General features: G+C 35.9%; 1 protein-coding gene across 7 annotated transcripts in view; it reads right to left on the reverse strand.

Moving 5' to 3' along the window:
- Positions 1 to 5,755: 5,755 nt before the first annotated feature.
- Positions 5,756 to 13,596, reverse strand: part of LOC143681607 (zinc finger MYM-type protein 5-like) — a 53,757-nt gene continuing 45,916 nt past the window's right edge. For 5 of the 7 annotated variants that reach the window (XM_077158778.1, XM_077158779.1, XM_077158782.1 and 2 more), the window contains exon 8: positions 5,757 to 7,205. In XM_077158778.1, coding sequence (XP_077014893.1) covers positions 6,456 to 7,205 — 750 coding nt within the window. In that variant the 3' untranslated portion in view covers positions 5,757 to 6,455. Of the gene's footprint in view, positions 7,206 to 13,596 lie in introns of all 7 variants that reach the window. The other 2 variants (XM_077158783.1, XM_077158785.1) reach the window with 1 other exon arrangement.

Consider the following 13,596-nt stretch of genomic DNA (forward strand, 5'->3'; position numbering starts at 1 on the left):
AAGGTGCTGTGGGTCCTTTAACTTTGGAAAACTCTCGCCGTGGGGGAGGTTCGCCAACTGAAGCGGCTTGGAAGGGTACCAGCCGGTCCGGGGGTCCGAACGCAGGTGGGTCCCCGGCCGCCGTAACCCGTGAGAGTGCCCGTCCGAATTTCCTAGTCGGCCTGGGGCACCAAGCATGGGGGGAGGGCGCCTGCTGCTGCGGCCCGGGAGAGTGCACCGTTACCAGCTGATCCGGGGAGTCACATGTTTGGAAGGGACCCGCCCCGTCACCGTTCTCCATGGCCTCGGGATTTCCGATCCAATTCTCTCAGTTGGTCCGAGGGGCCGCGCGTGGTGGGGGCGCCAGCTGCCGTTGTTTGAGGGGACCGCCTGCCCAATTCTGCCAGCTGGCCCGGGAAGGAGGAAGGGAGGGACTCCAGCCGCTTGCCGCCCCGCCCGGGGAAACCCGCGCCCCTCGGCGATCTCACCGGAGCGGGTTCTCTCAGCCAGTCAGACATTCCAGGATGGGGTACGCTGTTTTTTGATCTCTGTCATGGCTCTGGGAGCTGTTCTGTATCGTTTCTACTCCCCTAGTAGCTGTTCTGGAGGAGGAACTAAGATCCGCGCCTCCTACTAAGCCGCCATCTTCTCCGTAAGTCCTAGGCAAGCATTCTTAACTGCTGAGCCACTGTGGCCCGAAAGTTAGTATTTTTAACTATGAATGTGATACATTAGTCTCATTTCCCAGTTGTTAGGATTTCCTTGCTTTATTTATCTGTAGAAGCAGATTGGGTTAATTTGGTTCTTCACTGCCAACATGAGTTCCAAGAACTCAGTCCCCAATGATCTACTCTCCACATTTAAAGCTACTCCTATGCTTAAAAGAAAAATTACTGTTGCATTTTAAAACCTTCCTTGTCCTCAATATTATTTACACTATCTCCCAGACCTAATGTCTCACTGCCTCAAAAACAGGCTTGACTTGGATCAGATTTTTTATTTAGCTCTAAATACTAATATCTTTAATTTCAGCCTAACATGGTCACACCTTATATTTCACTAGTAGAGAGTACTATTCCACTTCTAAAATGATGTCTTTGTCTATAACCTCTTTCTTTAGTATCTGCCACTGACAATTCCACCTGCCTGTAGTTATCTTATGTTGCAGCAAGGAGTTGGAGTTTTAAGCTAAAAGCAATGCTTTGCAAAAACTGTGAAAGACTGATGTGACCTAAAAAGTATATAGTGCTATTTTTTGTATTGACTGAGCTCTCAATTCAATTGTTCCTTCCCTTTTACATTCTGCATTACAAATTGTAGCTTGTACATATATAAAGTGGCTATTATTAACTCTGACCGGTTCACAGCAGAGTAAGGGAGGGTGCCGGATTTCACAGGAGGAAAATGAGTCAATGCCAACATTTTAAAGATTGTAGCTTTGAAAATCAGGACATTCATGGAAAATTTTTCACATATCCTCTGTGAAATGAGAAGACTGATATTCTGTTACTGAATATTAATTTACATCAATTTCAAATTTAAAAATTGCCCTAAGGATTGTTATTCTGAGATTATCCTTCTTAATTTTTTTATACTAAACTGTGCTCTTTTTTCTAATTCATTTTTTCAGGGAAACTTAAAAGTTAGAAACAAACTATGCATAATACAGATCACTCCTGACAAATCCTGCAGTTGGGGAGGCAAGGAATGGTAAAGGACTTTCACTACTTTTCTTCCTTCTTTCATTTTTTTCCTATCTTAAAGTGAGCAGAAATTAATTTTACAATGTAAAAAAATTACAAGAGGGAATTAAAAACTAAACTATTCTCCTAAAGATGTTGTCACTGTCAGGTTCATGTGTCAATTTGGCCAGGTGGTGGTACCTGTTTCTCTGGTTGGGCAAATGCTGGCCTGTTTTTTGTTATGAGGACATTTCATTGAATTAAATCATGATCACATCAGCTACATTCACAGCTGATTTCATTTGTAATCAGCCAAGGGGGGTGTCTTCTTTAATGAGTGATGCTTAATCTAATCACTGAAAGCCTTTAAAGGAGACAGACTCTCTCCCTGCTTTGGCTGGAGAGCCTCTCCTGTGGAGTTTGTCCAGACTCCTCATTGGAGTAGTCAGCTTCACAGCCTACCCTGCAGATATTGGACTCTATGTTCCCACAGTTACGTGAGACACTTTTATAAATTTTATATTTACGAATATTTCCTATTGATTCCATTTTTCTAGAGAACCCTAACTAATAGAGATGTACTTGTTATATTCAGAATTTAGCTCATTTACCACCGAACAAACCAAAATGTTGGGAGGAATTTATGATGAACCCATGTAAACCCAGAACCTACATTTTTTTTTTGACTATTTTACATTTAACTTCTTACTACAAGTAGAATTTTACATGTAATGCTTTGTAGGTATGCAATATTGTTGAAGAAATAAATGAATTTAAGATTATCTATTTTTACTTCCTCAATAGATAAATGTTTTTAAAAATTATCACAAGCAGCCACTGTTTTGACTTCATTATTCTGTTCAGATAGCCAATGAAACTAATACATTTATTCAACAAATCTGGCATTAAATTGACTAGTAAGCCGTAATGAAATAATAAGTAAACTGATCATTTGTAAACAAACTTCAGAATCTGTTATATTTTCCAGAGTATCATTGTAGGACTCTGAAAGTAAACTGGATTTTTTGAAACATCCCAGAGCCTTATTCAGATCCAAGTTTGAAATACTAAGTAATCTAGTTGTCAAGAAACAAAAGGTTATGAGTTACTGAGAATGACTTTCCTGGGTATTCTGAAAATAATTTTTTGTCTTAGCATCACAAACAATCTGAAAACATTCCTATTGTCAGTCCCAGCAATAAGGCATCTTGTGCTGCTCTAGTGATTGCTCATACACTATCTTGTTTTATAGGAAGAGTGTTGAAATAAGTCCTAGTATAAATAAGAATTTAATTTATAACACAATTGGCTTCAGAAAGCAGAAACCGGAAGGCAGGGCAAGATGGCGGCATAGTGAGGTGTGGAATTTAGTTCATCCTCCAGAGTAGCTAGTAAATAGCCAGGAATAGTACAGAACAACTGGGAACATCAGTGACTGGACACACAGCATACATCAGTCTGGACCATGTGGAACAGCTGAGATTCCACCTAGAACTTTGATAGAACTGGAAGATGATGGAAAGTCATGGAGACCTTTGAAGGTGGGCAATAACTGCAGGGTGAGGCAAGTGAGGTACTCACCTTGGATGTAAAATGCAAGGTGGTACCAAAAAATTCAGTAATCAAAAAATTACTGAATAAAAAAATTCAGTAATTAAGATAATACTTTAATGAAATATTTGAAAAAATCAAAACAAATGCCCTTAATCCTATATAGCCTAATGTAATGCCTGGATACATCCTAGAATATATTAAGCAGATAATCAAAAAGTATTGGCAAAGTCCCTTGAGGGATGGGAGAAAAAATATGGAAATATTAAACTTTACCATCAGGAAATCCTCTGATACTGTGCCAAACTTAAGAGACACCCAAATCTGACCATGCCTTTGATCTTGAAGCTTACTCTGGTGAAGCTTATGTAGGTAGTGGATAGACTACCTATAGGTATGCGAGTTACTTCTGGAGGGCCTCTTTTGTTGCCCAGATGTGGCCTCACTCTCTCTAAGCCCAACTCTGCAAGTGAAATTATTGCCCTCCCCTCTACGTGGGACACGACATCCAGGGGTGAAAGTCTCCCTGGCGATATGGGAGAGGACTCTCAGGGATGAATTGGGCCCTGGCATCATGGGATCAACAATTCCATCCTGACCAAAAGGGGGAAAAGAAAATTAAGTATCAGTGGCAGAGAGAGTTCAAATAGAATTGAGAGGCTACTCTGGAGGTTGCTCTTATGCAAGCTTCAGTTAGACATTACTACCTATCACAACCTGCCAAACTCCAACCATGACCATTCCAGCCAATGCTAAAGAACACCTAGGGCAATATATAAGATTGCACAAGGGCTCCATGCACTTGTGTAACTTTCCAGAAACCTACAACCTCCAGATTGGACCTTGGACCAAATAAGTCCTGAAACCTAGAGGGCCCAGCCTCTCCAGAACATCAGATAGTTCCATCTTCCTACCCCATATTAGTGACAGACCCTTCCAACATGAAAAAGAATGGCCATAGCCCAAACATCCCTAAAGAGAGGGATAGAAAAATCAAAGATGATGATGGAATTATACTGAGAAGACAGGATTTAACAAATGAGTATGATTGCTGAATCATTAATCTGGTATCTTTTAGTCTCCAGTATCTTAGAGCAGGTAGATGTAAAAACCTAATTGTAACCCATATTAAACTCTGAAATATGTTCTACAACTAATTGTGGTGCTGTGCTTTGAAATTTATTGCATTTTTGTATACATATTATTTTTTCACAAAAAAAGAAGAAAAAATTTTCAGTAAAGAGAGAACCCAACAGGGCCATACTGAGCCATATCGGAGCATGAGGCAAAAGGAAAATGCACATCCTTGACTTTGTATGTCTTTTTACATCCGGCTCCAGCACTGCCCCAGGCAAGGGCGCAATTAAGCTTGTATGAGAGACAAAGTAAATAATCAGATGAAAGGAGTTAATTCCCTAAAGGGCGTATGTTCCCCAAGAGTAAGGTGGGGTTCAGCTCAAGTGGAATCCCTCCTTAAAGGAATTTAGGCCTGAGGGACTGGAAAACTGAAACAAAGTCATCACACTACCTCACTTCTGTCTCAAAAAAAAAAGGTTCCATATAGATAGTGCACGAAACAGAAAAACAAGAATTAAAAAATTCTGATCAGTTAACAGAACCTATGCTTGACGTCAAGAATAATTTGAACTGAATGTCAAAGAACAGATAGAGAACAAAGCCATTCAGAAAGCCCTAGGTAAAGAGTGAAAACAACCTCCAGAATAAACTAATTAAGGAAATCAAATGTCTAGACACCAGTAGAAAATAACAAGTCATACTAGGAAAATCGAAGTTATGGCCCACTCAAAGGAACAAACCAACATGTCAAATGAGACACAAGAGTTGAAACAACTAATTTTGGATATTCAAACAGACATGGAAAACCTCATCAAAAATGAAATCAACAAGGTGAGGGAGGATATAAAGAAGACACTGGGCAAACAAAAAGAACTCGAAAATTTGAAAAACAAATCACAGAATTTATGTGAATGAAAGGCACAACAGAAGAGATGAATAAAAACAATGGAAACTTATAATATATTTGAAGAGGCAGAAAAAAGGCCTTCTTCTTTCAGAGGACTGGAAATCTGAAATCCAATACACACAAGAAAAAAATAGGGAAAAGAATTTAAAAATATAAGCTGGTCTCAAGGAATTGAATGACAACTTGAAATGCATGAATATACATGTTGTAGGTGTCCCAGAAGGAGAAGAGAAAGGAAAAAGAGGAGAAAGACTAATGGAGGAAATAATCACTGAAAACTTCCCATCTCTCATAAAAGACAAAATTATAGATCCAAGCGTACCGCATCCCAAACAGAATAGATCCAAATAGACATACTCCAAGATACTTACTAATCAGATTGTCAAATGTCAAAGAAAGCAGAAACAAAAGGGAGAATTATTAAATATAAGTAGTGCTGGGGACACTGACTGACCAACTAAAACACATCAGATCCTTGATTTTAATAATGTTTCTCAAATTTCAAGCATGTAGTTTCTTTTCAAATGAAAAACGAAACCCCACAAAACTTAAGGTTAATATATTTTTATTTTAACATTTCTTATATTTTCTCAACATAAAAAGAGGTATACACTCTTCAAGCTTACATTTCTCACACAAAAGATAAAATATTTACAAATTAAATTAAAACAAAAATAGAAAACCAGTAAAATTCAAATAAGTCAACTTAATTTTGCAACAAATGGTGTAGTTTTTGCTCAAATAAAAGAATGTTTTGTTGAAAAGAAATAAGTTACAAATATTTGGTTTAATAGCAAAAGCTGTAGTTTCAAAACCTCTTCTGTACTTAAATTGCTTCTGAATTTTTTTTTAGCTTTCATAACAAGAACACTTTTTCACCTAAGTTAACTGGTTCAAACTGGTATTGATAAATTCAAGCCTTTTCTTCTCTCTTTCAGTGTAATCATCACACAAAATTACCAAACCTGTCAAATGTCCTCAAATGTCAATTTTAAAGGTATAAAGTGATAACATTAAGAACAGATGAATTCTTGATAGAATTTTTGAAATCTGCATTAATGACTACTGAATACAATAAGTTTAAGAATTTGGAACAGAAACATTCTTTATTTATTTATTATTATACTTATTGCTAATGAATTATTGCAAGTTACTCCATATAAGAATAGCTTCACAACACAAATGATACTGAATGTTAAGGTACAGGTCTTTTTTGAGTAAATGGAATACATTGTCATGTCAAAACCAAGTCAGGTATATTATGTGTATAGTAACAGCACACCATTGCTTTCCTCATCTTCATCTAATCTATGTTCTGCACCTTCAATAGTTTTGTTTTTTTCCAAATCAGATTTTAATTTTGAATACTTAACACTATTGTTGATGTGTATTTCACTTTCTTCATGTTTACTAAGAATATGTGATAAATGCTGCCAATCTTTGCACCCATTTTCATTCTTCAGTTGATTTTTCCCTTCCCCAAAGAGTCTGCAATATAGACAAAACACAGAATCTTTTGAGATTGAATAAAGTAACCAGGATCTAGTAGTTTTTTCACCATTTGGAAGAATTCGTGTATAATAAGTTTCTGAAAACTTCCTCCCTGTATTATCTTTTGGAAAGTTAAAATTTCTTACTTGAGGTGGATCATTTTCAACAAGAGTGTCCCGTTGTTTAATACTCAAAATTCGGGGCCATGTACCTGGATCTGCAGAAAGCACAATTGGTGTAACAGAGTCTTCTGATATTTTCTCTTCCAGTTGCTCTTGAAATTTATCACCTATGGCTGACATGTAGAAAGGACATAAATTCACACCCTGTTTGATCAGTGCTGGATGTGTGCTACATTCTGCTGAAAACTGTAGCTCTGAAGTCTCTTTTTCTGGCATTCCATCTACTTTTTCTGAAAATGTATTCAATGGTCCATATACTTTTCTTTCATTTTCTTTTCTAACAGCATTCCTTTCTCTGTTTTCTGATCCTAATTTTCTTGATTTTGTTTCCATTATCTGGGGAGACATAGGATAGTTTACAATTTTTTACAGAATTATAAACATTTTAAAAATTAATGATATACAAATGATCAATAAGGACAAGAAAAGATGCTCAGCATCAAGCCCTCAAAGAAATGTAAAGCAAAACCACGATTACCATACCATTTCAGATCCCTAGGATGGATTTAATAAAAAACACAGTTAAGTATTTGGGAAGATGTGGAAAAACTGGAACTTTACTACAGTGCTGGGGAATGTGAAGTGATACAGCACTTTAGGAAAGTGTCTTGCAGTTCCTCAAAGTTACATGTAGAGTTATCACATGACCCAGAAATTCCACTTTTAGAGAAATGAAAATATTTACACAAAAGCATGTATACAAATGTTCATAGCGGCAGTATTCATAATAGCTCAAAAGTAGAAACAACTCAAAAGTTCACCAACTGTTGAAGAAATAAAAATGCTATATATATCCATAAACAGAATATTATTGGGCAATAAAAACTAATGAAGTACCAATATACACACAGCATGATGACCACTGAAAACGTTTTAAGTAAAAGAAACCAGAAGTCACAAAATATCACATATTTTCTGACTGCATTTATATGAAATGCCCAGGTCAGACAAATCTATAAAAGCAAAAAGTAAGTTAGGGGTTATCTAGAATTTGGGGATTTCAGGGGTTCAGAGGTTGGTGAAATGGTGGTTGAGGGCTAACAGGATGAGGTTTCATTTTGGGCCGAAGAAAATGTTCTAAAACGGACTGTGAAGACACTGAACAACACTAAAAACCACCGAGCTGAATAATTTAGGATCATTATATACAGATAAAGAAATCTCTAATTCAGTTATATGTAATATTTCATCACACATTAATAGTTATATTAGTTAACAATAAATAGTTATTAAATTTGCTTGTCATAAAGTACTTGGAGACTTAATGTGAAAATTGAGCAACAGTATTTAGTACACTTTATACCAAGTGGCTTTTCTTTTTGGTTTTAACTTGAAGATTTTTATCAATCAGAACATCAGCTTAAAAAGTCAGTTCGTTGGTCAGAAGCACAGATAATTTTTAGACATTGTTAGGGCAATGCTGTAAATTCAAAGCATAATCCTATACACCAAATTAGAGCAAACCACCACATGTCAGAAATCAAACTATTTTGATTTTGTTTTTGGAACATTTTAAGGTTATCTATTGAATATTTTCATAATAAATATACATTACATTTTTCTTGGAATCAATAAAAATTTTTTGTTTTTATAATAAAAACAGACAATTCAAAATAACAAAGTTGTATGCACTGTGAATAAGAAGATCCTGCAATATCTTTGTACACAGCACAATTTGAACTCAAATACAACAGCCTTGGAGGGATAAATATTCTCTTAAGAGAATAAAAGTCTTATCTGGTTTAATGCTAAAAGAAATATGGCAACGGTAAAGTAAAAAAGCAGAAAGGTAACATGGTCAAATTCATATTTTAGAAAGACCACTAATTGTACTATGGATTCCCAACTGTAGAGAAGCAAGATCAGCAGCAGGGAGACCAGTCAAGGAACTGGTAGTAACCCTGGCAAGCAATGATGGTAGCTATGTCTAGGATTATAACAGTAGAGATAGGAATACAATTGAGAGATGTGTAGGAGTAGTATCTGGATGAGTTGGTAATTGAGTGGGGATTAATGAATTAGGAGTAAAGAATAATCTTAAGTTTCTATCTAGGCAGCTGAATGACGCTTACTAATACAGGAAACAAAGAAAGAAAACAATTCTAGCAGTTCAGATTTAGACATGAGTGTGAGATATTTGTGGGGCATTCAAACAGAGATTATAGATATGTTGGCCTGAAACTGATGAGAATGTAATATATAGATATGACATACATATTTGATGAAATATCCAAAAAACCAAGATTTATAGTGTTATTTTTTATATAACCAAAACCAAGCGTTAGTCTTATCTCTTTCCTTCCGTAGTTTCTTGGTAATGAATAGATGGTCGAGCTGTTACACTCTTCAGTGCATGGGCTACTTTCCAACTGTATAACCTTGGGCAAGTTACTTAACCTCCTAAACTTGTTTTCTCAATAAAATGAAGATACTAATTGCACCTGCTCAGATGATTAACTGAGAAAAAAACACATAAAACTGCAGGTACCAAGCACCTTGGTAAGTTTACTAAATACACACATGCACACACTCATTTTTATTTGATAATTACTGAATATGGCCTAAGAGCAAAGACAATTCCATATGTCTTTCCTCATGCCACTGAGGGACTCTCCCCAGAGATATCTATCCGAAATTCTTAAAAAATGAAGTCAGGAATGCAAGGGCAGTTCAGGGGTAGAATTCTCGCCTGCCACGTGGGAGACCAGGGTTTGATTCCTGGCCTGTATACTTCCCCATCCCCCCCACCAAAGTCCAACAAACGATGTGGCACTAATAGCCAGTCACATGGAAAAAGAATGAAATGTGAACCCCACCATACAGCACATAAACACACACACAAAAACAAACAAACAAACCTAAGTTTAATACTTGAGTGACAGAAAGAATTTTTACTGATGACTTGGAGGAAAACTGGACCCCCCCCAAAAAAGACAGGCAAGGTAGCACTAATCTAAAGCCTCCAAAAAACAATGGAAAAAAAACACTGGAAAGAAATGTAATCAGATAAGCACACTATATTTTATGAACTCTTTCCAGGTACAGTGCTTATAAATTCCTGTTTGCCTGGGACAATCCTGTTTTGTATACAAACCTCTTGTTCTGACAATTATTAAAACAACCTCATTTCATTCTCAGAAGTGTTCTGGTTAGATGATTAAGATCTCCTATGTATAATGCTAGTTATTCTGGAGATCAGTACGTTGAACAGATCCTGCCCTCACAGAATTTACATGGTTTATTAGAGGAGAGAAGGCATGTGTGTAATTATGTATTCAGAGGCAATGCTGCATGCTAATTAAGGATTCAGATATGGGATATCAGCTAGATTTCTAGCTATGTGTTTTGGGGGTAAAATACTTTCTTTGAATTTCAATATACTTAGCACTTTTTAAAAAGTTTTTATTAAATCAAAGTTAAATATACATTTATTAGAATCCAATATTACAAAACCTTAACTATTTAATCAAGGTTAGTTAAAAGAAATAGCATGTCCCCCAGGACTGCCACCCATTCACCCTTTCCCAGAAGTTAACTACTTTCAACTCATTTAGCAGATTCTTTTGGTCCGAATTTCAAAGTAACGTGTTTGTATTGCTATTTACTAACTTATCTTCCTAGGTTTAGGCCTTGTCAACTGACTTCTCAATCAGAAGAACAGAAATTTAGCTCTCCTACCTCTTACCACATATGTTCATCAAACCAGCTATTTATGCTTCGGTTTTATAGAATTCCTTAACATTAGCTCTACTGACATTCTGAGCCAGATACTTCTCTATTATGGGGAGTTGCCCTATGCATTAAAGAATCTTTAGTAGAATCCCTGGCTTCTACCCATTAGATGCCAGTAGCATGCCCCCAATTGTGACCATCAAACATGTCACAAGGTCGTACATATAAATTAATAGCAACCATGATTTTTTTCCCACTGGATTTGATAAGTAATTAATTACCCCCCACGTCTACATTTATCAGTTGTCAACGACTACCAGTAATTCCAGCCTCAATTCTTAAACTAGCAATCTAAATATCCTCTCAGATAAACACTGACATCAGGATGTTAACCATTTTGCCTTACAGAAGACTCCTGACCTGCTCCAACCAGAACTAGTTTGATCTCTAGAGATCTACATTTACCGACATACTGGGGATTCCTATCACCTTTCTCCTATGTTGGACCTTTGGTTTCTTGGTGCCTATGTACTCATATTTCTTGCTGGACTTCTACTTTTTTGTGAATATTTTACAGTAGCTTCTTTAAAAAATGTGCATAGAAAAGAAATACATTTTTTAAGACCCTGCATCCCTGTAATAGCCTATTTGAGGATAGAGCTACGTATAAAATTCTAGGTTGAAAAAATCCTTCAGAAGTCTAAGAGAAAAGCGTCACTGTCTCCTATCCAATATTGTTACTGAGAAGTCTGAAGATATTCTAAATTCTGATTCTTTACATAGTTCCCTCTGGAAGGCAAGAGTATTTTGAAATTTCACAAACACGTCTTGGTTTTTCTTAATGCATTTTGCTGAGTATTGAATGATTCCTTTTGATCTGGGATCCTGATTTTCTCTTTTTTTGTTCATTTTCTAGAACTCTTATTATTTAGACTTTGTATCCTAAGGACTTGTACCCTAGTGTTCTTTGCATATTTCCCCCTATACAATCTATTTGTTATATTTAAATTTATTATTATTTACTTCTCTGCTACTGTGTTTTTTATTTCTGAGAATTTTTAGTGGTCTGAAACTTTTTTTTGAGCATTGTGGTCCTGTTTCAAAGAAGCAGTAGATTCTTACTTCTCTAAAGATATTAATTAATCACAATTTCTTAGAAATTTCCTCCTCATATAGCTCTTTTTTTCTTCCAAGTTGCTTTTTCCATTTGAATGCTTTGGTCTCTTTTAAAACAAAACAGAGCAAAGCATTCCTCAAATATCTGGTAATCCTTGGGTTTCTACACATTTGAGAGTGAACAACTAAAAAACATTGACTGGAAGCCCTTTATGAGACTTCAGCATCCCTGAAGGGTAAATTGTGCTTATTTTATCACTGATTTCAGAGAGGAGTTTGAGAGAATTTTGCTTTTCTCCACTTTCATCTTTATTCTTTCTTTATTTCTTGGCATTTGTGTCTCCCAGTATACAAGCATTATTCATACACCAGGAAGAAAAGCTTCTCTGGAAAAATGAATGGCTTATTAAATTTTTAGAGTAAAACCAATTCAGAGTTGATCATGTACTCTGTCTTCTAATTTTCTCCCCACCTGTCAAAAAGCGGCAAGCAGTGAGCTTCACCTATGAATACTAGCTGACTTAAATCTCTGCTGCATATATATTTAGCATCACAGTGAATAGATCTTTTGCAACTTTAAAATGGGGTTCACGTTTCCATCTTTGGGATTTACAATCTTCAAATGTTCTATTGTGATCACTCCCAAAAGAAAGCTATTTCATCAGAATTAATAATCTGATCCAGGGTGTAGCATTTTCTAATACATTTTTGGTTAAAATGTGGAGGTTTCCTAGATAGTCTAATATTGTGAAAACCATCACAGTTCTTCAATCTACAAAATCAGCCACATACAGCAAGATTTTCAGTTTCTTTTCTTAAGTTGTTCATATATCGCTAAGGTCTTATTGTGTGAAGGTCTGCCAATGATCATTTCAAAAGACTAACATGTGGGGAAAAAAACCAAACATTTATAAAATTTTAATATATATGGAAACATCATTCCTGTATCTGCTAATTGTTTATAAGCTACTGTGCATTACTGTGAGATATGTGTGAAAAAATGAACAGACCTTCTTTTTAGAGATCATAGTGGCAGGCAAGACAGTTATTCAAGAAATTCTGGATATATGGCTGCTGCCAATTCTGACTATAAATATTTCCCCATTTTTACCTCTTTCACTGGTGCTCACTTAGCAGTAATACATTTATAATAAATGTGCAAGCCTATGTTTTTCAAAGGATAAACATAATTGTTTATTTTTAAGGGCATAAAGCACAATGCCTTTAACTTAACAAAAACTCATGATCTAAGTCTATAACTAAATCATTACTAATTAAGACTTAGCACAGTTGTTTATTAAGCAAACTAAAAAAAAAATCACTTGGTTACTTGCATCACATACTACTTTTTTTGAAAATACAACCTATATGGTCTCTTTTTTGGGGTGGTGGTGGTGGTGCATGGGCTGAGAATTAAATCCAGGTCTCCTGTACGGGCAGGCAAGCATTCTATCACTGAATATAAGGTCTTTTTCACAATATTTTTACCTGTTTATTGTACTCTTTATAAGCTACCTCTCAGAGATTTTTAATTAGGTACAAAGTATGTAAAGAAAACAATACAGTTAATATACATGATTATTTTTTTAAAATAAGTTACAGTCAACTATGAGTAACTATGGGTTCTTATGATCAATATAAGCCCAGTACTTCAGATTATTTTTTCTTAAAATCTAACCATTTAAATCCTTATACAATAAAACGGTAGGGGTGGAGCACATAAGAGTATTCCTGCTGGTGCAACATTTACTATCCATCCTGAATGTATTTTTGGGTATGGAATGTCATAGGACCAAAGAGCATTTATTTCCATACAACAAAAAAATGTTTAGGCACCATTTGTTAAAGACCTTGCTTTTCCCATCCAACTGACTTGTTCTAAAATCAACCGACCCATATACATGTGGTTCTATTTATGTCTATTTCATTGGTTCTATTT

The sequence above is a fragment of the Tamandua tetradactyla genome, chromosome 4, assembly GCF_023851605.1.
Source record: "Tamandua tetradactyla isolate mTamTet1 chromosome 4, mTamTet1.pri, whole genome shotgun sequence".
NCBI lineage: Eukaryota > Metazoa > Chordata > Mammalia > Pilosa > Myrmecophagidae > Tamandua > Tamandua tetradactyla.